At 42.3% G+C, this 25,242-nt stretch overlaps 1 protein-coding gene across 7 annotated transcripts in view; it reads left to right on the top strand.

Moving 5' to 3' along the window:
* LOC131131959 (GRAM domain-containing protein 2A-like) overlaps positions 1-25,242 on the top strand; it is a 43,081-nt gene that overhangs the window by 10,286 nt on the left and 7,553 nt on the right. For 5 of the 7 annotated variants that reach the window (XM_058077069.1, XM_058077044.1, XM_058077053.1 and 2 more), the window contains exons 3-9: positions 8,055-8,112; positions 9,422-9,494; positions 16,297-16,400; positions 16,623-16,721; positions 19,129-19,200; positions 19,282-19,338; positions 23,856-24,033. In XM_058077069.1, the coding sequence (XP_057933052.1) occupies positions 8,055-8,112; positions 9,422-9,494; positions 16,297-16,400; positions 16,623-16,721; positions 19,129-19,200; positions 19,282-19,338; positions 23,856-24,033 (641 nt within the window). The remainder of the gene's footprint in view (positions 1-8,054; positions 8,113-9,421; positions 9,495-16,296; positions 16,401-16,622; positions 16,722-19,128; positions 19,201-19,281; positions 19,339-23,855; positions 24,034-25,242) is intronic. The other 2 variants (XM_058077094.1, XM_058077085.1) reach the window with 1 other exon arrangement.

The following is a 25,242-nucleotide window of genomic DNA, read 5'->3' as shown; positions in this document are numbered from 1 at the left end:
TACATGTATTTATGGCTACATGCATAGCAACACTAGCATCTGTGAGGTTGTTGTCATTACGTTATACTGTACATAATATGCTAAACAATGGGGCTCTCCTTATGTAATTTCCACCACGTCTCCCTCTAGAAAGTGTGAGTCTTTCCACTTCTTCCCATGCTAATTTCACCTCCGCCAGCCAGATGACTGAGTGGGAGTCCACATCTACACCTGCCACCAGTGGGAAGCGTTCCCTTTCTAATTTAGGATTCAATTTAGGAGCCTGAGCGTTGCCAATTACTTTCAGTATTCGGCTGCACAGCCTGAGGCACCGAGTGTGTGCATGAAGGCACTTCTATGCTTACACGGCTGTATGATGCTCGGTTTGTGTACAAACATTCTGAAGCAGATGTTGTCATGTCACTCACTTACTGTATGCAGAGGAAAGTGTACATCCTGGAGAATGTCAAACCCATTGAGTAAAGTCCAAAATCAAGTGTGTTGAAGAAAACATCAACACATTCCAGGGCAACAAAGGCCCCTTTGTGACAGTGATTGTCTGTGCAATACAACAACAAAAAAGAACAGAAAGAAAGACATATTGCTCAGAAAGCACCAAAGGAGGACAATGGAGGAAAAAGGCGAACCATGAGAAGATTGAAGCTATTAAGACGAGTCGAAGACTGACGGACACGAGGAAAAGGAGGTGGCACCGACATGCCTCCACCGGATGGAGAACGCAATTGAAATGACTGAAAAGTCTGATCAGTATGCAGTGAAGTTGTCTCTTTGCACCAGCAGTGTTGCTAAGACCTTGTTCATGAGTAACAGTGCAAACGTATGGAAGTGAGAGCAGAGAGGCATGGTTGGTCCCCACAGAGCCGCCTGTGTTTTTTAATAATCACTCGAGCTTCTCCACCTTGGAGTGCACAGTGAAGCCTATTTATAGGCAGCAGCAGGAGGCTGCACACAGAACCATGATTATGCAGGCAGGATAGCGGAAACGGTTATTAAACAAGGATAAGCCACAGGAAGTCATTAATTGTGAGAGTGGTTGAATGCAATGCTTTTCACCAAATTATTACCTCCAGTGTTCCAGTTGTGCAAGGTATGAGGTTTTGTTTTAATGAAGGTCTGTAGCTTTGTCAGTTGGTTCGCCGGATGACACAACAACTACATAACTCCCTAGGACGAGTAGGCAGTATATATGCAGTACATTGTTTTATACTCACAAAAAGTTAGGGATATTTGGCTTACAGGTGAAATTTCAACCTTTAGGATTTTGAGTTGTCCCAATAAAACTGCTTTAGAGGTCATCCCAATTTCTCTAAAAAGGGTAAAGTGAAGAAATAGCACACGTTTTGCATCAAATATATATCTATTTTTGAAGGTTTTTAGAAAGAATGTCAAGCTTTGTGTTCGTGAGTATGTTTTTGTTGCTGAGATGAGACAATGTTAGTGGTGGTGGTGTATGGACATGTTAAATGTATGGCATGTATGGCTATTTGGACTGTAATTTTTCATTAAAAAACTAAAATGTAATCAATGTAGCCCGACGGCGGTAAATGTGGCTGCAATTCCAAGCAGTGTTTGACTACTTACTACATACTATAAAATGATATTATTTCCAAGGTAAGTTACAACAAGTTGTGTTCAAGGAAGGTGTTGGTGCTGTGCCAATAGCTGCCCAACCCAACTTTATAGGAGTTGATAATAAACAGTGATTTTTTTTTTTTAATGTCCGTTTTTAACATACAATCATATGTGTCCTGAATCCTAAATCCGATCCGAAAGTCGAGGTGGGACAGTTCAAAGTAAAAAGAGGTTCCTTCAAGAAGTCTCTCAATGGTAAGTAGATCCAGCATCATAACCACATTGCCGCATTTACTGTCAGCGGGCACCACAGTGCTATAGTACTATATTTGACTTGTGTGTCTGGGCCTTTAAGGGCCTGGGAAGAGACCAGCTAGAGGCTAGGTGTGGTAGCTGGGAGTCAACAGGAGTTTAGCCCTTGTCTGAATGCTCATTGTTTATTAAAGCAAAGTGAGTCTCTCCTTCACAACAACCAGGGCCATTATGTTGTGTTTATGTGGACATAACGAAGCGTCATGCACTGCTTTTCATAAAGTTGGGACCCATGTAAAACAAACTCAACGGTACCACTGTTCAGAAAGAAACGTTAGAAGGCTTCATCGTCTGTGGCCAGTCAAGTATTGAAAAAACTATTTTTGGTTTGCCTAGAAGGCAAATCTAGTTTGTTATTTTGTAATTGTTATTCTTTCTTTTTTTTCCCCCCATGAAGTTAACAATAGTTAGACATAATATTTATGTATTTACTGGAATGAAACTAAACGCTTTTTTTTAATTTTCATGGACTAAAACTGGACAAAAAAATCGTTTTTGTTGACTAAAACTATCAAATATAGAACTGACTAAAATGTGACGAAAGAAGCATTTTTTGCAATACAATTTTAATTGGCTGAAGGACAAATAAGTTGCGAAGCAACAAAGTAACTGTTATCCTTTGCACAATTCAATTATGATTGTATCCCAGATTGCCGGAGATCTGGGATACAAGGTTTACACCTCCAATTGTGCCTTGCATAAAATGCCTCTGAAGCTTGTATGTCCATCAAGGAAAACCGTCCGCTGTCACATCTTTTGTACAGAAGCCAGCCTGCACTTGAAAAGAAAAGATCACTCCAGTAGAACCACTCTGAACTCCAGTAGATGTTCTTCAGTTGTATTTACACTATTTACAGGATCTTGTCAGGTTAGGTTGATAACCTTGAATCAAAAAGGAATAGCATCAAATAACTACTCAAGACTAAGCACAGCCATAGTAACCCAAGAACAACAATGGTTGTTACATAACATTGATCTCGCATTCATTTTCTACCGCTTATCCTCACGAGGGTCGTGGGGGTGCTGGAGCCTATCCCAGCTGTCTTTGAGCGAGAGGCGGGGTCCACCCTGGACTGGTGGCCAGCCAATCACAGGGCACATATAGACAAACAACCATTCACACTCACATTCATACCTATGGACAATTTGGAGTGGCCAATTAACCTAGCATGTTTTTGGAATGTGGGAGGAAACCGGAGTACCCGGAGGAAACCCACGCATGCACGGGGAGAACATGTAAACTCCACACAGAGATGGTCGAGGGTGGAATCGAACTCCGGTCTCCTAGCTGTGTGGACTAACCACTCGGCTTTTTTTAATCATTTCAGTAGTATAGCATATATATACTTATATATACGGTATATATAAGTCTGCAATCCTCCTGGAGAAAATGAATGAAAGAGTATTATCAGAGATCGGAAAGATGTGCAGCATTGGTTACTCCAATTGGAACAATTGGAATTGGAATGGAACTGTTGGATGTGCTGAATGTTTTTGAAAATTTGTAAGGTTTCCCAAGAGCATGTTTCTTTTCTATGCTTGACCACAGTTTGGATGAACTAGTTTGAATCTTTGGTCAGCTGAAGGAGCCTTTGTCAAGTCTTTGTCAAATGTATGGACTTTGACTCCACACATGAAGTGCTCAGTATCTTTATTTTGATAGACTGCTAACATATTAAAGGTTTCTTCCAGAACCTGCTCTCGTTCTTCCACTGGTTGTTTGACCTATTGTTATTTTGTTTCAGAGAATTTGCCTCCCACTTGTCGCTCGACTGGTCTGGATGTGTTCATCAGTTTCCTCAAGCTTTACTGTAATTTTCCCATAAGTAGCTTCCATTTCCTAATTATTATTCTTGCTATGGTACACATCCAATATGGCAGCGACGTTGACGTACGTCCACTCAGCACTACGTACATGGTTTTGACAACAGCGCTCCCTTTCCCCCGCGTGCTTTTCTGTCCTTTTGTAAATAGCTGCTAAATGACATGTTTAAACCTCACATAGTTGATGGTTATTCTTAATTACTGCTTGGTAGTATCTTGTCTGTTGCTATTTACTTATTACATTGCTGTGTGATGCTTTTAAAGACACCGTGAGTAGGTGGAACGTTAACACCGCCCCATTTCTATATCCTGTATCTTGTGAGTTCATTGAGAGCTCTGTTATTATACTGCCTGCTCAGTAAAGAGTGACATTTGAAACACTTTGGGTTCAATGGATATTCAGAACTGATCTCCACCCAAGTAGCAGAGTAGGGAGAAAATCATCAGAAAATGGCATGGTGGTTCAGGGTCATAGGCTGACGCTCATCTTCTTACCCATGGGAGAGAGGTTGACGGACAGGCCTGACATAGAGACACTGCGGTGAATACAATCAGGGACACTGCCCAAGGTGAATACTAATGTGCTGTTGTCGTATCATCAAAATCCTGACCGCTGAAATTGGTGATGCTGCCGTCAGGGTTTTATGCAACCGATTGTCGTATGAAGGGGGAAAGTCAGGACAATTCCAAAATCCTTTGGCTCAGAGATGCCCAAAATATGGTAATTACAAATGCAATTGGCAAATGGTTAATATTGTGGAGTGGGAGGTGTTCAACGTGCACTTTTTTGGTCAAAATCAGAGGTTTTTGCTGAAACCAGCCTCTGTTCTACAGTGAGTTTATTTTTATTTTATTTTATTTTATTTATTTTTTTCTGATGAAAGAAAGTAAGGCGCTAGAGTACTTGCAGGGCTCGCTGCAGGACTCGCCACAGATGATCGCCTTTTGTGATTGCCGTTGAAGGCATATGGCATATGTCAATCACCTGATTTTTCACAGAAATCGTCCAATACTGATCAGTTTTTTTGTTTTTTCTTTTTTTTAATAACTGACAGCATACACCTTCAATGTTTCCATCTTGTTGTTTCAACCAGGGTTTGTACGCACTTATGGAAAAGGATATGATTAGATTGTATACCTCTCTAGGTCTGGAAAAGTATGGGAAATTGAAAATTCTCCAGGTACCAGGTAAACGCCCACATTCCAAAAACATGCTAGGTTAATTGGAGACTCAAAAATTGTCCATAAGTATGAACGTGTGTTTTTTGTCTATACGTGCCCCGTGATTGGCTGGCGACCAGTCCAAGGTGTACCCCGCCTTTCTCCCAAAGTTAGCTGGAATAGGCTTACAGCATACTAGGCTACATAGGCTACAGGTAACCCTACTGAGCACAAACAACGTATAAAATGGATGGGTCTTCTTCTTCCTCTTTCGCCAAATCATTCGCTTCCATCCAAGCCTATCTTCTGCATCTGTCTGACTCACACCAATCTGGTCACTCCCAATGAGAACCTCAGCATCCTCATCTTTGCTCCCTCCTGTTCTGCTTCCTGTCGTTTCCTCAGTGCCACTGTCTCTAGACCAAACAACGTGGTTGGTCTCCCCACAGTTTTGTATACCTTTCCTTTCCTTTTAGCTGAAACTCTTCTATCACATCACGCCTGGCACTTTTCTCATCCCGTTCCATCCTGCCTGCACACTCTTCTTCACCTCCTTTTCACAATCTCCGTTGTTCTGTACTGTTGACCCCAGGTACTTAAAGTTCTCCTTCTTAACTTCTTCCTTAAAGTTTACCTTCTGTATTTCTTCCTTGTAACCTCACTCTTCCACTTGGGTCCTCTCATACATACATGCATGTACTCCATCTCGTTGTGGCTAATCTTCATTCCTCTCCTCTCCTTTCATAGAAAATGGATGGGTGGAGGTTACAAAAAATAGTTTTTTTTGAATCAACATTTCAGCATTTTTGCTTTACAGTTTGCCTTTATGCTCCATTTTTTCAATTTTTTTAAATAATGTGCAGCTGGTCAATGCTCCTCTGCCCGAGACGGACGAAATCAACAAATCAATATGAATGAAACAGAAACAGTTACTCTTTTAGCCCCTGCTTTAGATGGCTGTGCTCTGAGTGACTGTGTACCTACCTAGCGACGGTCGATAAATGGATAAAGTTGGTATCATATGGAAGGTTCAGCTGATTGCAGATCCCAAAAAAGTAAGGAAATCGGTGTCAGTTGATGGACTGTCTGATCGATCAATGCCTATTTAGTGCACAACATTGTATTTATTGCAGTGCACGTTGTCAGTATGTCTTCGGATGGATTTACATTTTGAGTCATTGTTCCTAATAAAATACAAAAAAAAAAACTAATAATGGCTCTCGATCAGATACTATACATTGTTTTGAAATTATTACAAACCAAAACTATTTTGTGCTCACTCATAGTGGGACTGTTTGAATGGACACAACGCCGTACAGTCGATGGCATCGTAACTTCTTAACACATGTAGTAAGCGCCTGGTCTGCCAGAGAATGAGAAGATGTAGCAGAAGAGATCAGTATTGCCTGCTTTGTGACTTTGGCACGATATTTAGCACTAGAATGCAAATTTTTAATAGAAAACTAGCTACTTTTTCTGGTCTTATTTACATTATGGAGACTTTTAACATGCATCCTATATTAGTTACTGCTTTGTTTCTCCCCAGCTAAAAGCACTCTGCTGCCTGCGTCTTGCTTTGACATGAATAAAAAAAAACACAAAATGAAGCGACAGAAACATTTCTTCCAGGGGAGAGGCTCAATCTATAACCACTCGCTATCATTGAGTGTTTTCCACTCAGTCATCTCACTGACAAATACAGTAGAGCAGAAAAAAAGGTGGGTTTTTTTGTCTTTTTTCACCTGCAAGCTTCTCTTGTTAACTGGGGCATTTCCTCTCATGGCTGATTATGCAATACTTCACCTGCTGGTAGACCGTGCAGTAGATGGAGGTGTCATGCTGTGACATGGCTCCTCCTGATGGCTCCTCCTGATGCTTAAGCGATTCTGCCATGTGTTTGTGTGTTCATGTTTCTGACAAGAAAAAAACGCATTTGAAATGTACCGCCATTACTGAGATTTGTGTGCACAGCTTAAAATGTATATTTGATTATGGCTAGATGTGACAGCTTCCACCTGCCTCAATGCACAGAGGAATGATGAGCTTGTCAATGTAAAAGCATACCCACAATGCAGTGCAAATACAGGCGGACTGCATTTTCCAGGCTGTCAGTGACACTGTGCTCTCATTTCCTGGCTCAGCGCAATGTGGCGCAAGGTGGCGGAGCGTGGCGCACCCCACGCAGTGGTCTTGCTTGTTTCCACCAGAACCTTTGAGGGTATGGGGATATGTACCTTTGCAGTATGTCCTCCTCATCATCCTTGAGAAAAAATTAACAGTAAAAAATATATCCTACAGACAGATTTTATCAACCAAAGTCATATTAATCTTTATTTTTGGTAGTTAATTAATCTAATGGACACATTCTCTGTTTCCGTTTTCTGTCTGCGTTGCGTGTTAGCTCATTTGCATACTAACAGTGATTGGATGGTTACAGAGGCGAGGGGAGGAAGTGGTGGTCCGGCTATGGAAAAGCATCCAGCACAGCCATGGAGATGTATGTTGGTTTGGTTGCACAGTGGTGTGCTGGACCAAATTACCAGTGCGTGGGGTGCGCCACGCACATACATATTCACCTACAGCAAGAATGGAATTCGAAAAAGATTATATATTATTATAGATTATATCAGCAAGCGTCACTTAATCAAGCATTTAACAAGCCTCTAACATTCCACACTATAAAATAAGTATGAATGATTTGTGATGATATGGGATCGATTCGGCCGATATTCAAGGTTGCAATATCGCCATTGTATCGGAAGTTGTTTTGAGACACCCCTAATGGAAATACAGGTTGCTATTGTATACTAATGTATACAATATACAATGTCATGCTGGGTAAGTTCCTGTTGGGGTAGCAACCATGTGGGCTTTGTCATTTTTTGGGTTGATGAGCTCCTGATGGTTTGTGATATGCGAGTGAAACTAATAAATATCAAGCATAGAAAGAACACGATCTCATGCAACTTGAAGTTTGCCTGACTTCAACTCTTGTGTGCAGCTCCTGATTTACCAATCAGGGCAAGTGAGAGGGGTTGACTACCAGTGAACGGCCTGGTTATGAGATCTAAGTACCAAATGCCGGATCTGCAACTGTACCTCAATTGTGTTTATCTTGTGATTTTCTTGTGTTTCCTCCTACAGGAAATACAATAAGTCTGTCTTTTTTTTAAATTACTTTCCAGGTTTCAACTGATTGAAGAGTTGTCCTATGAGGATGTAAAAAAATGTTACCGTGGCTCGGTGAGTTTCATCGCTTTGTTTGTGTTTTGTGTGTGTGTGTGTCTATATGTGTGGATGTACTCATAACAAAAATTAAAATGGCTATTTTTGACACACCAGGCTCTATAATAATCACACACATTTTAAATTATACAATGTATATGAAAGCAGTAATGAATGATAATGCAAAATGATCTATGGGATAGATGCACTCAGACTTTAGCCTGGTCATCCGACCACAAGCACGCTTCCATTTGTTGTTATCTAATGTGGCTTGCTGTGATGCATGGATCGCAATCTGTGTCATCCTGTCTAGAAGTCTGAGACGATGAGGTGGGCCTCCAAAGCCACAGTAACAGTAACAACGTTGACTGTCAAAACCAAGCACTGCCACAGCATCTTAAACCTACCATGTATTAACAAAAACAGCGGCATCATTGAATCAGATTATATTTAGACGGACCTCTGGGGTCCCTGAGGACTTTTTTTTTGTCTTTGCAGGTAAATGTTTGCTTTGTTTTTGCTCATAATCTTCCGTGACATTTAAACAATCAAAGTCACAGTCATACAATCAATAAAACACTTCTAGCCTGCTCGTGGCTAGCTGACATTAGCTATATGTTTTTGTTGGTTTCCCAAATGGATTCCAAATAAATGTGCCTGTTAGCAGTATAAACCAATGCACTAAATCAATATGGATGAACTCAATAACTGAGAAACTCCAACCTGGACAACCGATATGGCTGTGACTTCCTGTTAGCGCCAGATTCCCGAGGAGAGGAGCAGCCTTGATCTAATCATAGAAATGAGCAGTCAAAGGGGAGAGATGGACAAGACAGAGATACAGGGATAGTTCGATATCCGGCAGAGCGTTTGAGTGGACTGTGGATGTGAAGGCTTGGACTGATGAAGGCCGTGTGTGTGAATGGAGAAGGCAGGAGCGTTGAACCAAGGAAGGAGTATTTGACCCACAGCAGCTTTTACCTTGAGGAAGGTTGTGCTTCTGTAGTTGATGTTGTGTGTGCAGTCGTGTGTGTGTGTGTGTGTGTGTGTACACAGTCAAGTAGCCAGCTGTGTGTTTGTGGACCAGACCTGTCACCCGTACTGACGCACTACAGGGCAACAGTGTGTGTCTTGCAGCGCCGTGCTTCAGGCCATGGATGAGTGTGTGTGTGTGTACGGGGCCAACGTGCTGAGCCTGGTGCAGAGCTCCCCACCTTTGAGGGAGAGGGTGGTGTCCACAGTGAGCCGGGTCAGAGCGGCCGGTGCTGTGAGGACAGGCCGGTCCGCCAAGGAGCTGCTTATGACTCTGCCCTGTCCCTCTGCGCAGACTGTCAGCAAGTACAACTCGCAGTACCACAAAGTCTTCCAGTGTGTGCCCAAGGATGAGCTCCTCATGAAAGGTAACACTCGAACTTGTCGTATGTGTTTACAATGTCCTCATGACTTCATCAATACAATTTTAGAACTAATGAGATCAGAAAGTTTAAAGGTTCAGGATAGAAGTAACTGATGAACAAATATGATGGAAAATATCATAGAAATTTAGATGGTTTGCTTTTGGTGTATGTCTGCATTACTTTCAGCCATTCTAGTTCATCTTTGGATGACTTAAACCAACGGCATTCAATGTGTATCCTCTGAAATGTGCATTTGAAGCTCTTAATATGTCAGATGTGTCCTTCACATGAAGTCTATTTTGGGGACAGACGGGTTTACTTATGCTGTAAAAGGCAGTTTTAAAGGTTTCTTAAATGTTTTCCTATGGGGGATAAGCGGCATAGAAAATGGATGGCTGAATGGACTATTATATGTATCACCAACCACTCGCTAACCAACTTTTAAGGTGAATGCAGTTGAGAAAGGTGTCATTTTGGCCATCTTAAGCAGGGCTTAAAGTATTCCGGCGCCGTGCCGGATCTCCAGCGTTTCAATATGACCAACGGAACAAAGAAAAAAAAATCTGCCGGACGCAGAAAAACACAAACTCAGCTCTGAAGGCAGCTATTGCCATGCTTCTCCCCCCCAACCCGTACTGTCCAATCCTTCAAGACAATTTGGGGAAAGGTGTACGTTTTTGTGCTGTGCTCTAAGAAGCTAGGGGTGGAGCCAGACTCGAATACGGTATTCGGAACAGCACGAATAATGACTTTTTAACAAATAATTAATTTGAACAAATACTTTTAAAATGTTTGTATTAGGGAACAATTACAACATATCAGAAAGCTGCGTTTCTTGGTGAGACCGTAGTGCATGTCCGGATCAGCCAATGAGTGACTGGTGTTCAACAGCCGGGGGGGGACAGCGCAGTCCGCCTGTTTTCAACTATCAAGTAATAGCAGAGTTTCACCAGGAGATGATTCTGTTAGTGTGTGTGGGGGGGGGGGGGGGGGGGGGTCATGTTCACAATTATATTTTAGTAGTTTTTGGTTCAGCCAAAAATGTTGATGCCTATTTTCCAAAGTCAAAGATGATGTTGGGAATGTCTTTTTCTGATGAATGAATAAAATATACACTACCGCATACAACCGCTCAAAAGTTTGGGATCACTTGAAAATTTCTTTCTTTCCAAAGAACACATTTTCATGCATTTCACAAACATATTTTTCCATTTCACTAACAATTAAAATTAATAAGATGATTTTCAAAAAAAGATTTTGAAATATTTTCAACTTTTTATGTGCGCCGCACATAACAAATTCTCTGAGAAACGAAAATAAGTGTACAATGAAATAATGAAAATAAGTTTAACCTTTCATTAAAGAACAATAATGATCAATTTATGATACCGTGCACAAACTCAAAGTACAGAGATTAAAGGAATTAGCGGTCAACAAAAATACGGCAACCCTGCTGACCCTCTCTTTGTCTCTCTCTGGCCACCAGGTGAGCAGGTTACTAAACCATCACCGCCCATAACCATTTGACCTACTTCCGTCATCTACGTGATCACAACAAACCTAAATAATATCATAAACAATAACTAACACCACTATTCAAATTTAAACTGTCATGCACCTACAAAATGAATCTAAATTCATTCATGGCTCCTACATTCCAGCCCCTAATTATTAGGTTATCACACATAATAATTACCCATATTCATATCAATAGTAATAGTATAATATGTAACAATTAAACGCTTAATATTTAAAGTCCATAATACATATATTGTCTTCTGTCTTCTTTCTTCTTGAGTCAAAAGTCTGTAAAGTCAACAATCAGGCTCAGTCAAAAGGATTTTAGCCATCATTCTGTGGCAAGTCTGTCAGTCAAAATCAAAGTCAAGCTGGGGGTCGAAGTGTCACAATGTTCAGCAGCTGCTCCTCATCCACCGTCAGCCTCCTGTAGTCGGCAGATCTTATTGGACGATCCAGGCAACTGCACTTTGTTGTGATCCGCACCTGCCGCACTAATCCTCTTCTATCTGGAAATGTTTGAAGAACTTCTCCCATAACCCAGGAATTTCAAGGTGCTGTGACTTCCACAATAAGCACTATATCTCCAGGGACAATGTTACGCTTCACTCTGGACCATCTCTGACGCTCAGTTGTGGTAAGTAAGGTACCACAATCTACAATTTAATCCACATGTATTGCACCTGCTTCCATCGCCTACGAGCGTAAACGTCAGCCGCCTGGCAGTCTCCTGGTGGTAAAGATGGTCAGGTCTTCAACGGCAACAGGTGATTTGGCGTCAAGGCTTCCAGCTCGTTCGGATCTGTAGAAGCATTGGTAATCAGCCTGGTGGTTAAAGGTCCATTTTATTCCATTCTGAAGAAGTGCATTGTTAATCTGTGACTGTGACACAGATCTGTTCAGTAGCTGTTCTCAACTCCGATAACGTTTGTCCCATTGTCCGAGCTCAGTTCCTGGACTTTACCTCGTCTTGCTAAGCGTCTGAGTGCATTTATGAAGGAGTCTGAATGTGCTCCTTCAATGTGAATTGCCCGTATGGCCAAACAGGTAAAAATAACGCCATACCTCTGTACAACACTCCTTCTGCTCTTCGCTCTTCACGGTCCAAAATAGTCAACTCCAACACGAGTAAAAGGCGACTCATCTGGAGTCACTCTTTCACCAGGTAGATCTGCCATCTGCTGGGACAGATGACACACTTAGCTAGAGCTCTCCTCATGGCTGTACTAGTCCCAGTGATCCAATACTTCTCCCGCAGTTTGGCTAGCATGTGGTTACGGCCACCATGTCCCACTTCCTGGTGAATATGCCTTAGAATAATGTCTGAGATATGGAAATCTTTGGCAAATATAATGGGATGTTTCGCCTCTGCAGGCATAGAAGACCTGCTCAGTCGACCACCAATTCTGAGAACGCCATCTTCGACCAGTGGGCAGAGTTTATAAATGTGGCTATGGCCCTTAATATTTTTGCCTTGTTGGAGCCTGGAGAATTTTGAGGAATGCATCCACTTCAAGCCTCTGGAGGATCTGCTGGATTACTTGCAGTGTCTACATACCTCTATTGAGAAGACAGTGAAACTTTGAGAATCTCTGAGACCCTGTCGGCAACAAAAACTTTGAACCTGGAAGTCTCATTCTTAATATGTTTGAGCACAGATGCACTGTCTGTCCAAAACACGGAATCCTGTAGATCCTAATGTAGCTCTTTCCTCCAGAGGACATCAACACGGCTCACCATCGTGGCAGCGATTAGCTCCATACGAGGGATGCTAACAGACTTAAGTGGAGCCACCCTAGCCTTTCCCATGACAAAAGCACTGTGTACCTGAGTCTTTGTTACGTGACAGCAGGTAAGTCGCTACCCCGTAGCCACCTTCACTTGCATCACAGAAATGGTGCAGCTGTGCTGTGACTCTCAGGTATGGCAACCATAACCTCACATCTGTTGCTTATCCACTTCCTAAGCTTGAAACCACCCTTTGGGTCGTGATGGAGAGATACAGGTTCCTCCTCTGAAGCCACCGACACCAGACAATCATCAACATGTAATGTAGAAACAATGTATGAAGCAATGTAGGACCTTATCAATCACTTCTTGGCTGAACTGTTCCTTATTATCTTCTGCACATTTCCTGAGAGCAAAATTGGCACAGTTGGGAGACGAAGTTGCCCCGAAGAGATCATCCTGAAGTTCTTGATTTAAATCCCCATCAGGCCACCAGAGAAATCTCAACAAATCTGCGTCTTCAGCTGGTACCCTTACCTCACTGAACTGGTCAGGTCTGGTCCTTGTAGGAGCTCAGCATTAAGAGATGTTCCTCGGAAACTCGCTCCACAGTCAAAAACGACTCTGATTTTCCTCTTCTTTGGATGATAGACGCCATGATGGGATATACCAAACCTTGCCATCACAGCGGTTTTTGCCATAACCTTTGGCAACCAGATCATTCATGAAGGCTGTATATTCTGCATGGAATGATGAGTCCTTCAGAAGCCTCCTCTTCAGGTGTTTTGCACGTTGCGCAACAATTATCGTATTATTTGGCATGTTGACTTCCTCATTCCTTAATGGTAATCTGATCTGGTAATGGCCATTCACTTGCTTTGCTGAGTTTCTAACTATGTCCATGAACTTCCGATCCTCTCTTGACATTCCAGGTTGCTCATCCACACTACATTCGGGGAAATCCACTTTGAACTGCTGCTGCCAAAGTTCATCCAAATTCACAACTGACACTCTGTTCACAGATAACTCTGGCTGCTCACGATCCATTGCTTCCTCACTTTCTCCATTTAGAGGTCCATTTACAGTCCAGCCCAGCATTGACCTAATTGCATAGGGCCCACCATTTACACTAGGAATGACTTGCAATGGTTGCAAAGCCTTGGGAACATTTGTCCCAATCAGCGGTTCAATCCCCGCATCCACCTCAGGCAAATGAACATGTTTCAAATGTGGCCATCCCTCCAGATCCCTCTGTCTTGGAATGTTCCCACTGTGGATGGGCATATACTCATGTGTGAAAGTTTTGGGCAGATCACAGAATTGATCGCAGTTTAAGCCAGCCACCTCCAGTCCTGACACAATATGGCTGCTCACTACCCTTTCTTGGCCCATGGTCCGCAAGAGAATAAGTGCCTTCTTTCCTGTGAGGAAATACTGCTATACTTCCCTTATCCAAGAAAGCATAGGTTATAATAATCTTGCTGCCCTTCTTCCACTTAACTTGTACGGAAACTATGGGAAGTTTTCAATCATGATCACCAGCCCCAGTGAGACCACTTGACACCAAGTCCCCTGCTTTCTCTGATTTCCCTTTGGCTTGATCAGAGTCCTTTAACTTTGCCTTTGGAGGAATTTGAGGAACATTTGGATTTAAGAGACCACACAAAAATCTGTTTTCTGCAATCCTCTGGGTTAAAATGCTGGCAGCTTCTAACCAGTTCCTTAGGGTGACCTCTAGCGTATTGCTAGTACAGCGTAGTACTGTAACTCTGCGTGTTTCTTTCCACATCATTCCCAAAAGCTTTAATAAACGTTTGATATTTTAATGGATCGCCATCAAAAATTGGAATCTCTCTTTGATGATGACAGGCATTGCTGTTGTATCAAAAGCGTAGTTATTTCATTCTGGAATAAAGGAACTGAGCTATCTCCTTTGGCCTTGTTTCAGTGACATTTGTGGAATAAATGTTTTTGCATTAGCATTGATAGCTTTTGGTTTAGATTTTCCTTTCTCCAGGTAAGAGTTCCTTCCATCAGAGCACTTGGATAAGGAACCCTATCCACTTAAGATGCTCTGAGATCATAGCACATTTAATTTAGCCATGTGTACTGCAATGTTCTCATCCAATTTAACTGCTCTTTCTTTCGCCTTATTGTTCCTCCTGCTCCTCCAGTTCCTGTTTGTCCTTCAGTAGTTTCTGTCTTGCCATTAAAGCTGCCAAATCAGCCTCAGCTTTAAGACGTGCAGAAGAAGCAGCAGAGAGTTCTTGCTTCACACATTTGATACACTGTCACTTGGTTTTATGTTATCGTGCATGTCCTTTGTCATGATTATGGACACAGCCTGAGTTGGTGCTTGATGTTCATCCTCAGTTGGAAAATGAAGCACTTCTTCACTGACTGCAGCAGCATCTGATTGACCAAGGCTGTTATTTTGCTGTGGCTCCTCAGCTTCAGCCACCTTTTAACATCCTCTTCAAACGTGTTACCATATTTCATGATGCTGGCAAGCCATTCATTTTGTTTATTTGGTTCCTCCTCAGGAAGTAAAGGAATCAACACATTATATGATGCGATAGCATTTTCACAAAGTTGAATTAAATTTCGCCAGGTGAGATTTATCAACTCCTGCACTCAGACTGGCCCCCAAAAATTCCAAGTGATCCCAAACTTTTGAGCGGGAGTGTATATTAGAGTTATTACAAAAGAAATTTTAAATTAAATTGTGGGCTTTCTACACGGTGGTTCATGTATGCTGTACATTTGACATGAATGAGATGTGTTTTCTGTGGTTTTCTGCCCATTTTCAGATATATATCTCTTTTTGAGCAGTGATTTAAAAAATCACAATGGGGATACATTTCATTCTAATTCATTCAGCTGCACCGATACGTACCTTAACATTTCATTGGTCTTTTGTAGCCTCTTACAAATGCATAGCTCCATGATTAGTTCATTCTATAAATCACATGCATGCAGTTTGGCTGAAATTGTACATGATTAAACATCTCCGGATTCACAGTGTGCAGGGAGTGTCCCGTATTCGATGCGCTATGGGTCACCAGACCCTGCGTTAAGTGATACTGATAGTTAATTGTTCAACATTAATTAATAAGTTAATCAACATTATTGCTTTTTCTAATTACAATATGCCTTTTTGCTGTGTTGTTTTTTTTTTTTTTACTATTACTACTATTACTTTTGCTGGGTCCACATGTTTTTAATAATGCTTTGCACACATACATATTACTGTATGATCTTACATAGCAGCGATGTCATACTTCACAGTCTGAGCGACTTCTGGTACCCTGTTCTCTGTTACAGCTGTTCTCCAAATGAGACATCTTGTCACACTTTAACTTGCCAGATTAAAACATGATGAAATTTGGCCCCCCTACTAACTATATCGTGTTTGCACTCCAATTCCAAAAATATTTGTCCATTAATTTGAAAGTGTAACATATTAACGCTGGCTAGTAGGTTATCACTTTGTAGTAAGCCTTTGCTTTTCTTTTTCAATGAAATGAAGAACAATATTTTCTGTGTCTTGTGTCCTCAGTGTACTCCTGTGCTCTTCTCAGAGATATCCTCCTCCAAGGCAGGCTCTACATTTCAAGAAATTGGCTATGTTTCTATGCCAACCTTTTCGGCAAAGATATCAAGGTACTATAAGTCGAAGTACTGGTACAAGCTATCCTAGCACTTACAAAAAGTGTGTGGAATTCCACAGTGCTTTGGTGTGTAATGTTGTGATGTGACCATTTCCTTGAACCTGAACCTCTCCTGGTATCTGAGTAGCTTCTTATTCACGTAGCTTTGACTCAAAAAGAATCATCCATTTCAACACATCATTGATTTTATTTGTGTGTGTCCATCTTGTGTAAGGTGGCCATCCCTGTTGTCTCTGTGCGGCTGGTGAAGAAGCACAAAACAGCTGGCCTGGTGCCCAACGGCTTGGCTATCACCACAGACACTGGCCAGAAGGTAAAAACTTCCGTCACAGTCACCGAGAATTGAAATGTTTCTGGTGATTAGCGAGGTATGCATGCGCCTTCCAAGGCGAGGTGTGATGGAAGGAACAGGGCTACAGATAACAGCAGCCTAGCACGGTCAAGGGGAGGCTATTATTCCATCACCACAGCGACATTTTGCTTTCTTCATAAACCAACAGCACGTCACCAAGTCTGCAAACATTGACTTTCAACGTCTGAAGTTTGTTTTTTATTGGTCCTCAGCATATTGTAAAAATCATCATTTGTTTGGTCACATATAGCACATAAGTCGCAGCACAGTGGTTCTCACTTATCTTTGTCACGTGTCCCATTGCATCTGCCGTAAAAGTAACTTGAGAAAGTAACCAGTTCAATATGGTGGTGGTAGTGTGGTGTCTGGGGCTGTTTTGCTGCTTCAGAACCTGGAAGACTTGCTGGAACAACGGATTCTACTATTTACAAAAAACTTCCTGAAGTATAATGTGTGGCCATCTATTGGTGACCTCAAGCTGAATCCAACGAGGCTTCTTGGGAAACACACCAACAAATCCACCTCTGATTGGCTGAAGAAAAACAAAACGATGACTTTGGCCTCGTAGTCAAAGTCCTGGCCTGAATTTGAACAAGATGCTGCCAGTTCATGCTGGAAATGCCTCCACTGTGGCTGAATTCCAACAATTCTGCAAAGATGAGTGGACCAGAATTCCTCCACAGCACTGTAACTGTAAGAGTAAGAGACTCATTTCAAGTTATTGCAAATGTTTGATTGCAGTTGTTGCAGCTAAAGGTGGCCCGACCAGTTATTAGCTTTAGGGAATCACATTTTCTCACAGGCCATGGAGGTTTGGGTATTTTTTCTCCCTAAAAGTTGTCTTTTTAAAAATGCTTTTTGGGTTCAGTGGTGTTGTCATTGCGTGGATATTTAATATAACATTTTCATCATCTGAAACATTCAAATGTGACAAAAGGCGGCAAACACTTTTCACACCACTTAAAGACAAACCTTTGTGCTAGATTAGTAGTTCCAACATTACAATTTTTCCTCTTTACAGTGTTCCTTTTTGCATTTTTCCTGTTTTGTCTTGTGGAATTGTATTTCTACAATGTGCTGTTGCCCAATAACAAAGGAGCCTTGAGCTCCTTTGAAAGTACATACAGTACTTTCAAATGTTATCTTCACTTGCTCAAGGTCAAATGCTTTGAATTTCATGTTACACATTAACTCCCAGTGGCCTTTCATTCTTTACAAGATGTTTATTATTTTTACAGTATTATATACTGGATATTAAAATGTACTGTCCAAAAGTCAGTGGCCAACAAAACAGAAATTTTGCTGATCAAAGGTTTAAATGTGTACTACACACAAATATCTCTCACCCAGGGGTGTACAAAGTGCAGCCTGTGAGCCACAAATGGCTGTGTTTTACTCTAAAAGTAGAATTTAACTAGCAAACTAATGAGGAACGAATAACATTGCAATACAGTGGTGCCTTCTTAACATCACTAATACGTTCAGAAGTCCGACTCAAAACCAAAAAGGACTCTAACTAAGGCAGAAATTCCCACAGAAAAGAATCTGAATCCAATTCACCTGTTCCAGAAACCTAAAAATGTTCGCACATTTTATAGACAATAATTATAGTTTTACAATCAAAAGGATGCAAAACTACTTGCAAATGACAAATGAATGGACCCCACGCCCACAAAACCTTATTCTTCTGCAACCACAACATATATTAAAGTACACCGAATAGAGTATATAACTTCATATCATATAGACGTGTTGCTTCACAAATGACCAAACTGGCCCTTGCATCCTTTCAGTTTTCAACATGTGGCCCTCAATGGAAAAAGTTTGGACTCCCCTGCTCTAGCTTTGTAGTGTCTAGCGTCACGTTATTTTTTTGGCTAAAATAGTCTCATGGTCTTCACGTTCACCACAAGAACACTCTGGTTTTTAGAATATTGTTTCACATTTTCATGAACAAATGTGAAAACACAATATTTCTTTTTAGGAAATCAAGTTCTGAGGAGGGATTTATATAATCCTGTCTACGACCTCTCATGCTTGATTGCTATTGAAAGAATATGATTAAAAATGTACTCTTTGTGCCCCAGATTAAATATTTTTCATCCCAAGAAGTGTTATTTGCCTAAATGATTTAGAGAAGTTTTAGCTCTCACCCATTTATGCATGGCATATATCATGGACTTCTAGACTAGGATACATAACGTTTTGTTTTCACAAGAAAATGATGTTTTTTCATGTAACAAAGATTACTAGAGTATGAGAATAACACATTGTCTTTAATTGCATGTCATGTAGTATTTCCAATAAGACAACATTATATATATTATAGCTATTTGTGATATTGTTTATCTTGTTTTTCCTTTCCCAGTATGTATTTGTGTCACTTCTGTCAAGAGACAGCGTGTACGACGTCCTTCGTAGAATCTGCACACACCTACAGGTAAAACAACACACACACACACACACACACATTGCAGTTTTCTGCAATACAGTGTGTCAGTTGATGTGTATTCCTTTGCAGGTCAATGGAAAGAGTCTGAGTTTAAAGCAGTACATGGAGGAGCCCACCTTATCCCTGGTTAGTGACGACTATAAATACGTATTTGCATTCTCACTCACAAACTGACGTCCTGAAAAAGTTTTACAACAATATGCAGTATTTTTCTAACTTAGAATGACATTGGGATGGTGCACTGGTTTGTAATAAGGAATGTTGTGTCGTTACTATAGTAACTTCAGATAACCGACTTGGTCAAAGCAGTGCTCGTGGACCAGCCAGGACACGCCTTATGGTGACTGCTAGCGTCACCAGTAAATGGCAAAAAGCCACAAATAATTGATGCCACGTTTGATAATTGAAGGTAATGTCTATTTTTGACACAGGGCTTGCTCCACCCACTCCAAATGCTCCTGCTAACTTGACGTTGATGTCCTTGCGATAAAAGTGATTCTGTAATTATGAGACTAATTATGAGACTCTAGAACCATTCTCTTCTCTCTTCAGTTGCAAATTATTTATCCATCCATCCATCCATCCATTTTTCTCTGCTTATCCGGGTCCGGGTCGCAGGGGCAGCGGTCTCAGTAGGGAAGCCCAGGCCTCCCGGACCACCTCCTCCAGTTCCACCGGGAGGACATTAAGGCGTTCCCAGGCCAGCTGTGAGACATAATCCCTCCAGCGTGTCCTATGTCTTGCCCCGGGGCCTTTTCCCGGCTGGGCATGCCCAGAACATCTCACCAGGGAGGCGTACCAGCCGAACCAGGCTCCTTGTCCCGTTTATACAAGGACCGGATGGCACGTAGTAGTGCGTCACCAATCCCGTACTCCCGGAGCACCCCCCTCCCCCAGAGGACGTCGCGAGGGACATGGTCCAATGCCTTTTCCACATGTAGGGCCCCCCTCTCCACTGTAAACAGTGTGGACCGGGTACTGCTCTCTCTTCTAAGGCGCCGGACGGTTTGCCAGAACCTCTCCTAGGCCGACCGAAAGTCGTGCTCCATGGCCTCCCCAAATACCTCCCACACCCGAGTTTTTGCCTCGACAACCGCCGATGCCACGGGCCGTTTGGCCTGACAGTACCTGTCAGCTGCTTCAGGAATCCCACAAGCCATCCACGCTCGATAGGACTCCTTCTTCAGCTTGACGGTGGCCCTGACCTTTGGTGTCCACCATCGGGTTCGGGGCCTGCTGCCACGACTGGCACCGACCGCCTTGTGGCCGCAGCTCCGATCACCTTCCTCAGCAATGGAGGCATGGAATATGGCGCATTCGGACTCAATATGCCTGTCCTCCCCCGGGATGCAGGTGAAGCTCTGCCAGAGGTGAGAGTTGAAGACTTGACGAACGGGAGACTCTGCCAGACGTTCCCAGCACACCCTCACTACTCGTTTGGGTCTCCCAGGTCTGTCCAGCATCCTCCCCCGCCATCTAATCCAACTCATCAGGTGGTGATCAGTTGACAGCTCAGCCCCTCTCTTCACCCGTGTGTCTAGAACATGCGGTCGCAGGTCTGATGATACGACTACAACGTCGATCATAGACCTGCGGCCTTGGGTGTCCTGGTGCCAAGTGCACTTAGGGACATCCCTATGTTCAAACATGGTCTTAGTTATGGACAAACTGTGGTTCGCACAGAAGTCCAACAACATCACACCGCACGTGTTCAGATCAGGGAAGCCGTTCCTCCCAATCACGCCCCTCCAGGTCACACTGTCATTGCCCACATGGGCGTTGAAGTCTCCCAGTAGAATGACGGAGTCACCAGCTGGGGTGCTCTCCAGCACCCCCCTGATGGACTCCAAGAAGGCCGGGTACTCCGAGCTGTCATTTGGCGCGTACGCACAAATGACAGTCAGAACCCTTTCCCCAGCCCAAAGGCGTGATCGCCAGCCAACACACAATGCACCGGACCCTTATGCTTGCCCCCGTAGGTGGTGGGTCTACGAGGGGGGAATCCCGTGTGGCTTATTCGGGCTGGTCCCGGCCGGGCCCCAGGGTGAAGGCCCGACCACCAGGCGCTTGCCTGCGAGCCCCTCCCCCAGGCCTGGCTCCAGGGTGAGGCCCCGGTATCCCACATCTGGGCGAGGTGCGGTTCCTCCTCTTTGTTGTCATCATAAGGGTCTTCCGAATCACTCTTGGTCGTCCCATCACCTCTGACCTGTTTACCTTGGGAGATCCTACTAGGATCAGGGATGCAGGTCCCTGACAACATAACTCCTCGGATCACCCGGGCACTCCCAGCCCTTCACCACGATAAGGTGCTGATTCACGGAATTATTCATTATTATTGCAATCACTGAACAGCTTCTAGACTATTTTAGAAAATTGTGGTCATAAGGAAACTGGTCGGTAGTTTATACATTAAACATAAATTAAAGTTTAAATTAAATTAATTTATTGTTCATAATTTACTGACATATGTCAGCGGTTCTACGATCTCGTTGATAACCATTTCTATTGTTTCCATTTCATTTCCATTACCTCAGTTGATTACCTCAATAATTGCTTTGCAATTATTGTGAATATCAACAATTTCCTTTCTTGTCACATTAGTAAGGAAAATATATAATAGGATTTCTGTAATAGTTTTATTCATTTCCTACCTTGTTCAGAATTTTAGATCCAGTTTTGGTCTGATATTTACAACTACCTCATTCGTATCATTTTTTCATAGTCTCCAGCCAAGAAATAATGAAGGTGGTCTGCTTGCTTAGCAGTCTTTCTTATAACACTGTTTAGAATATTTTTGTATAATAATTGACTACAATTTTCTTTTTGACACACTCTCAAGATTGTTGTGTTGATTCTATATGTTTCGTTTGTGTGTGTCTGTCATCGACTCCTGAGTAAATCACACCGAGATACTAGCGCTGCTCTCAGATCCTCTTCTTCTCTCTTGGGCATTGTTGCTATTGTTAACAACACCGTTTGTCGATTAGCCAGTTAGCTTGCTTTACAACAGCCTTTGGTGTTTAATATTCTTGCAATGAGTTCATGTCTCTCGCCAGTTGAAGTTGAAGTTAAAGCTTGCCTTGTAACGGCTATCTGCAATTATTGTTGGTTTGTTTTGGTTAGTACGAGCCTTTCGCTAGTCCGAATTGAAGGCAAAGATGTCAACACTCTCTTCTAGTGTTGTCAGATATACAGTACTCCATAAGTTGAAAAAGTCTGGTAGCAAAAAGCAGAACCAACATCCTTTCTGATCAACATGAAGTGACGTTAGCATAAAGACATACAAATGTAAAACTTGTAGAATATGACTACTGAACATTTTAACAGTGTTATTATAGAGTTGTGATTACCAAGTTATGGTGAATTTGTTTTCTACAGAAAAAACAACCTATTTTGTAGAAAAAAAAGAAAATCTCAGTTGCATGCACTGCTTGTCCAAATTTTGCAGCAAAATAGTAATACTGATCCGATCAGGTTCGATCACATGGTTTCAAACTTGATCATAATCAGACGTTGTCTACTGATCAGGACTCTGATTTATACATTATGTGTATTTTTTATCACTACTTTTGATCAGACATATGTGGTGGTACAGAGTGAGACCTCTTTAATGCATACCAAGAGAAAAGCAACGTGAATGGCATGACATCACTTTGCTGCAGTGACACTATTGGTTGAATGGCGTCAAGCGAAGCAAAACACGGCAGCAGCTTGAAGTTCATTGGGCGATTGTGGCTGCGGTGTGCAGATATTTTAAAGTGGATGACAAAAACCTTGCAAATTCCAAAGTTTGAAATATGGAAACATGGGATTTGACGAGGTGCGAAGGAAAAGCGTCACAGTGTAGGAGTTAGCCTCTGTGACAGCTTGTTTAGTTCTGCCTTAGTTCCTGTTTCCATGCCCTTATTTTGTAGCCACATCCTTTGTATTTCCTTTCCGTTTGCTCACACCTTTACTTGTTTCACGCACCTGCCTCTCACTTTCTGTTCCCTATTTAGTTCAGGTGCATGCTTCTCCCTTTCTCGGTTCATCATTTGTTAGTTTGTCCAGTTGCCGTTTCTCTGCTGCTGCGTAGCGCAATTATTATTAAAAGAACCTGCATTTGGGTCCTGCTCTCTGCATCCTGGGGTCACAATGCAATGCCGACACAACGCAACGTGAAAAAGCTGCATTTAACACAACAAAACTGATACGATACCTCAAAACCAAACACCAGACACAGTACAGCCAGTGTAGCGCAAAGGAGCAGGGCATCACAGTCAAGATAGGACATGCCCTCTGCCACTATTTCACATAGAAAGCTCTACCACTTCTATTGTCTTATTTGCTGGGTATTTTAAGTTGAGGTGCTGTTTGTTTTTATGTAATGTTACTTTGCCATTAAAAATACCATGGTTATGAATGAACTAATGAATTCTTAAGTCAGTATGTTTGCCATTCATTTGTTTGAATTCATTTGTATTTTCAGCAGTGGCTGAAAAGTGACATCTCGAGGGGGAGCCCCGAAGCTAAATAAATATTTCTTCCCAATTGTACATTTAGCATTTAACAAAATGTGCTCACAGCTGATCCATTTGGAATAATTGTGGATCTATGTGGATCCCATTTTAAGCTCCTTTTTGGTCCATTCTTTTCTGCTCCAGGATGAATTCCCGACCCCTGACGAGTTCCCAGTGGTGGATGAATTTCCGTCAGTGTTAAAATGGAGACGGAAGCCCTCGGTGGTGTCTGTGTCCTCCTCCCTTCCTGACCTCCTAGGGAACTCCAGCAGCAGTCTGAGTGCCACAAACACGGCCTTCAAGTCAGAACAACCTCTGGAAGGTGAGGAAAGTTCCAGCAACCAGGCTGCTGTTGATTCCTGAAATAATTCCTGAAATTCCTCCAAATGCAATTTTGTGGAACTGGTTGACAAGAAAATGCTTATCAATTCCTTTTTTGGTATACACTGATTTATTTTTTAACATGTTGGACTTGTGCTAAAAAAAGGAACAGCATCACCATGAAAGTGAACATTCAAAAAGCTCTGAGGGGACACGCCCCCAATGTGAATAGAATAAAACTAGATAGAAGAATTTCAGCTAAAAGGAAAGGAAAGGTATACAAAACTGTGGTGAGACCAACCATGTTGTTTGGTCTAGAGACAGTGCCACAGAGGAAATGACAGGAAGCAGAATTGGAGGTAGCAGAGATGGGGATGCTAAGGTTCTCAGTGGGAGTGACCAGGATGGATAGGATCAGGAAGGAGTACTTCAGAGGGACATTACATGTTTGAGGTTTTGGACTTAAAGTCCTTTAGGCCAGACTGAGATGGTTGGGACATGTCCAGAGGAGAGATAGCCAATATATTGGTAGAAGGATGCTGCCAGGTAGGAGGCGTAGAGGAAGACCAAAGAGGAGGTTTATGGATGTAGTGAAGGAGGACATGAGGGTAGTTGGTGTGAGAGACAGATGCAGAAGAAGGGTAGGAAGGAGGTGGTTGATTTGATCTGGTGACCCCTGAAGGGAAAAGCAATAAGAAGTGCCATGGACATATGTGAGGAGAAGAGGATTGTTATCCTTCCAGACTAACCTAGGAGAGGACAGAAGGGCTTAAAAGGGCAAAAGGGGTGAATGACGACTTAATTTAGGTATACTGTAATTTAAGTATTGAAATTTAATTGAGATCACAGTCTAGGAACAGAGCCCACTACATCTGTGTATCTGTGTATGTGTATGTGTGTATACATGTGCTCTCTGATGTTAGAGAGAAACAAAAATAGTCACTGCTTTAGGACGGCCACAACGGTCTCTCTTACGTAAGACCACGTTAAGCTCTAACTGGGGGTAGGGAAGGCTTGTAGTATTAAAAAGCTTTGAGGGAATGCAGATTAAAGCCACATAATCACAAAAAGATATCCACCATCTGAGTTTGAGACACTTTATACTGACAGGTTTCAGTCTTGATTACTGAAAAGAACTGTGTATTTTGTGTGATTAGCGTCATTGCTCACTAGTGGGGGCAGAAAGTGTTCAAATTCAGTCAGTATACAA

This window comes from Doryrhamphus excisus, chromosome 1 (genome assembly GCF_030265055.1).
Source record: "Doryrhamphus excisus isolate RoL2022-K1 chromosome 1, RoL_Dexc_1.0, whole genome shotgun sequence".
Classification (NCBI taxonomy): Eukaryota; Metazoa; Chordata; class Actinopteri; order Syngnathiformes; family Syngnathidae; genus Doryrhamphus; species Doryrhamphus excisus.
Note: the sequence above shows the minus strand (reverse complement) of the source record. Positions and strands in the feature narration are given on the sequence as shown.